This window comes from Conger conger, chromosome 3 (assembly GCF_963514075.1).
Source record: "Conger conger chromosome 3, fConCon1.1, whole genome shotgun sequence".
Classification (NCBI taxonomy): domain Eukaryota; kingdom Metazoa; phylum Chordata; class Actinopteri; order Anguilliformes; family Congridae; genus Conger; species Conger conger.
This window is the reverse complement of record NC_083762.1, coordinates 69,236,046-69,240,706: the sequence shown is the minus strand read 5'-3', so window position 1 is coordinate 69,240,706 and position 4,661 is coordinate 69,236,046. Positions and strand designations below refer to the sequence as shown.

Here is a 4,661-nt window from a genome sequence, read left to right as displayed (position 1 = left end):
CTTCTGTCAGCGTTTGGAGATCCTCAGGATGGTTCCCTCACGATGAGTTGGTGTCTGAGGTCTGTCAGACCCTGTCTTTTATACTACAGTATGTAGGTGTGCCTGTAAGGGGATCAGGGATTACTGTCAATTCACTACACCCAAAATGAGCTTTTAAAATGGAGCTTCCATTTTAACTAACTTCCACCAAGAAAAACTAACTTCCACCAAGAAACTTGTCATTTTTATGGATCAATGTGTTTACTGTAGTAAGATGGGAAGATCAATGAAAACCAATTCTCTCCCTCAAAACACACAGGACTTGTGTACTGTAGGTTACATGTGCGTATTATGCTCCTGTATGCCATTTTAGCTTTTAAATGTCTAACCAATTCTACATATGAGTACCGTCATACAGTAGTTTAGTCTGGAATTCAGTTGTCACATTGTGTTCATCTTTAGCAATACATGACATAGTCTGTACACAGTTGAACATTCTTCAATTCACAGACTTCAATCTAATATTTCACTCATTGAACTGTGGTTGTAAAGTACCATGTGCATCAGATAGTCGCGTCTAGAGAAGTGCAGTTTGAAAATGTCCCGAATGTTGTCAGGTAGTGATAAATAAAATGGATGTATGTTTTTGAAACATTGAGCAAAGCCTCTGTTCTTCATTATTCATACTTTCTCTGTTCACCAAAGCACCAAAATGATGAACATGTCTCTTGTACAGACATGCAAAAAATCTATTTTACAGTATATTTAAGCAATAACTCATGACAGGCAGTGGAATAGTGTGTTGCTATCACAGCTGAGGCGCAGTGTTCGCCCCAACAAAGTGGAGTTCTTGATGCTGGTCTTGCATTTATAATAAATGTATAAAAATGTATACATTTATTTAATTACCTTTAATTACCTCAAATTTGTCTCAGATTGAAAAATTGTGAAAAGATTTGCCAAAATAACAGAACAGTCATCATACAGTCTTTTTTTATTTTTTATTTATTTATTCTAATGTATAACATATTTCAATATTATTCTGACTTATACTTGCCCATTTTCTTTATAGGTAGTGTACTTCTTTAGACTGTATAGATCTGGGAACGATTTTCACAGTTTTGAAAAAAGAGAGATATTTTTCTTTTCACTGCATCTTTTTACTCTTTTATCTTTTTATTTGATTAAAACTGTAAATGTTTGACATTGAATGTATTTCATCAACAGACTAAAGGTAGATAGACGATGCTCCACTGTTGTATAATTAAATTACAGGGCAGAAAAAAGAAGAATGCACAGAAAGTATCTGTGCTTTAGAGGAGAGGGATGGGCAACGTTAATCTGCCCAGATTAACAATGAAAAGTAAATAACCTGTTTAGTTTTGGTTTAAGATTTTTGTTGGAATTAAATTAGTTCACTCCATTTTAAAAGCTCATTTTGGGTGTAGTGAATTGACAGTAATCCCTGATCCCCTTACAGGCACACCTACATACTGTAGTATAAAAGACAGGGTCTGACAGACCTCAGACACCAACTCATCGTGAGGGAACCATCCTGAGGATCTCCAAACGCTGACAGAAGATGGACCACAGACTCATCTCCACCATCCTAGCTCTGCTGCTGAGCCTCTCACAGGCACATCACCTCGTGGTAAGAGACGCTCCACTCAACACAGTGGAAAGTTTCACTCAACCCTTACCTCAAATATGTCTTCATTTTTATTAACCCAGTGTCTGCCTCCCTTTCTCCTTTAGGATCTTGACAGGGAAGGGAGTGACTCTTCACTAACTTGTGAGTAATTAATAGCTAAGTACATAATTCTGTACCTGATGTTTTTGATGTTTTGATGTTTTGTTTTCTGCAAGAATTAATCTGCCACAATGAGGTCAGGATTTAAAAGAATGTTTTCAATTCTTCATTTTCAAAGCTATCCAAATAGAGGATCCTGAAGATGTGGATATCACTAAAACAATTCTACAGTCCAACAATGGTTAGTGATATAGTTTGTATTTTATTATTCTCTGACAAAGTGCAAGAATCACAAGTAAAATATTAAGCCATTACTGTACAATTTAAGAGGGCTGCTAAAGGTTCCACAGCCATGAATGAGAAGTCACAATATGAAATGTCAAATTTGTTCAATGTTCAAGGATTCTCAAGAAGCAACATTTCATTCTTTGCATAAATTCCATGACCCTCTGAATGACTATGTTTTGACTTTAAAGGATCCAGTGAGATGCTGATGGAGGGAGACCTGGTTGTATCAAACACCAGAAATGCCATAAAGTGTCGGAATAACCGATGTTTATGGAGGAAATCCTCAAACGGACTTGTTGAAGTGCCTTACACTATGAGCAATCAATTCAGTAAGTGAAGGAACATTTATATTTGTCCATACTATAAGTAACCCATGGTGCTAATACTGAAAGGGTTGTGATCATTTACATTACTGAATTATTTGGGGGAAATGGAAATCCAACATAGTCAGTGAGCCAGTAATAATAGATGTTTGCGTTCCATTGTTGTTCCTCATAGAAATGATTGGCGAGGATGGGGGGTACAGGGGGATGTTCTGCAGTTGTTTGTCTTGGGGATTGTTGATATTCGCAGAGGTTCACTGCTGACAATAACGGGAGAACCAGTAATTGTGCTTGGAGGGGGCAAAGCACCTCCCTGATTCGGCCCAGCTGGTACTTTGATTTGATGGCATATCCATCCATCCATCCATTATCTTAACCCGCTTATCCTGAACAGGGTCGCAGGGGGGCTGGAGCCTATCCCAGCATACATTGGGCGAAAGGCAGGAATACACCCTGGACAGGTCGCCAGTCCATCGCAGGGCACACACAACATTCACTCACACACTCATACCTATGGGCAATTTAGACTCTCCAATCAGCCTAACCTGCATGTTTTTGGACTGTGGGAGAAAACCGGAGTACCCGGAGGAAACCCACGCAGACACGGGGAGAACATGCAAACTCCGCACAGAGAGGCCCTGGCCGACAGTGATTCGAACCCAGGACCTCCTTGCTGTGAGGCGGCAGTGCTACCCACTGCACCATCCGTGCCGCCCTTGATGGCATATTTGATTTTCAATTTTAAACAACAAAATTCACAATGTCTTGGTTGTGTTCTTATTTGTTGAAAAATACAATGTGACAATGAAAAATGCAACTTACCCCATATACTGTAGTGTGACAACTTGTCACAAGTGCACACCCTTTACTGAAATTCATGATGGAATTAATACAAAATATGTGTCGGAGTCTTCATTCTTTCATTTGGTATGACATTTTTTCCATTGTGATGTACTGCACTCAAGAAATGTAAGAAAGTGAAAAGTGTAACAATATGCCCCACTCTCCCCTATATACCTTTTGCTTGTTTTCTGGTTGTTTACAGCATATTATCACAAGAAGAGGATTGAAAATGCCATAAAGACCTTCAACACAGAAACCTGCATTCGCTTTGTTCCCCGGTCATTTCAGAGAGATTTCATCAGTATTGAGAGCAGAGATGGGTGAGATCAGTTTCTCTAATGACAGGATCAATGGCAAGATAAACCTCTCAGATTTTGGTGGGCTTGGCTAAAACTGAACTTCTATTTCCTTTCAGCTGTTATTCCTATCTTGGGAGAACTGGTGGCAAGCAGGTACTGTCTCTGGCCAAGTATGGTTGTGTTTACCACGGTATCATTCAGCATGAGCTGAACCATGCACTGGGCTTCTATCATGAGCACACAAGGAGCGACCGGGACCAATACGTCAAGATCAACTGGGAGAATGTTCCACCACGTAAGGAACTGCCTGTCTAATTCAAGACTTAATATCGCTCTTATCCACTCAAGCAGTGTCTTGCAATTTGATAATACAGGAAATTAGATTGGAAAGGTGCTGTAAAGATTATTTCTACACTCACTTTAAAAGAGAAAGGACAAGATACTTCATCTTTCTAATGAACAGCTAACACCTTCTTTTTTTTTTAACAGGCACCATCTTCAACTTTCAGAAACAAGATACTGAAAATCTGAATACTCCATATGAATACACTTCTATCATGCATTATGGAAGGTAAGGAGATATATTCTCATTATGACTGTATCTACTAAGCTATGAATTTGTTTAATTTTAGTTTAATTTAATTTAACATGGACCATTTATTTTCTTCCACTCCTCTAGAACTGCTTTCTCAACCAACGGACTGGACACTATAACTCCAGTGCCAAACCCAAACCAGTCTATTGGACAGAGGTCAAATCTGTCCGAGGGAGACATTCAGAAGATTAAGAAGCTGTACAGCTGCTGTGAGTACAGATAGAGTTTCACTCAGCTCTTAATAATTATATTTACTGATCATTTGTTTACCTTTTTCACAGATCTGTTCATTTAGCAAATGTGACTTATCCTCCATCATGAGATTTTTGTAAAGTACAAAATTAACAATTTTGTCTTTGCTTATGTTTGACAGGAGTTATGATAATTCTGTATTTACATAGGAAAATATCTCTTGTGTTGCAGAAGAGAAATACTACTGGAGCAGAATATGAAATCATCAAACACAATATTCTTGCCAGAAGAAATGCAGAACATTCTTGCCTACAAATCTTGTTTGTTCTGTTTATCAAAGGTATTGTTACAATATGAATTTGCATGCTAATGTCTGAATGTACCAACTGAAT

General features: G+C 38.3%; 1 protein-coding gene across 1 annotated transcript; it reads left to right on the top strand.

The window, feature by feature from the left end:
• The first annotated feature begins 1,561 nt into the window (after positions 1 to 1,561).
• Positions 1,562 to 4,300, top strand: LOC133123527 (hatching enzyme 1.2-like). Its single transcript, XM_061233996.1, has 8 exons — positions 1,562 to 1,630; positions 1,735 to 1,753; positions 1,908 to 1,970; positions 2,206 to 2,346; positions 3,386 to 3,503; positions 3,599 to 3,777; positions 3,972 to 4,053; positions 4,162 to 4,300. Exons 1-8 carry the CDS (start codon positions 1,562 to 1,564, stop codon positions 4,298 to 4,300), a joined length of 810 nt encoding a protein of 269 aa, XP_061089980.1.
• Positions 4,301 to 4,661: the final 361 nt, after the last annotated feature.

Bases quoted from the DNA above. Each gene is read 5' to 3' on its own strand.
- LOC133123527 (XM_061233996.1), top strand. From the start codon at position 1,562: ATGGACCACAGACTCATCTCCACCATCCTAGCTCTGCTGCTGAGCCTC. The intron at 1,971-2,205 runs GTTAGTGATATA...TTGACTTTAAAG, and splicing joins AATTCTACAGTCCAACAATG to GATCCAGTGAGATGCTGATG. The intron at 4,054-4,161 runs GTAAGGAGATAT...CCACTCCTCTAG, and splicing joins TCTATCATGCATTATGGAAG to AACTGCTTTCTCAACCAACG.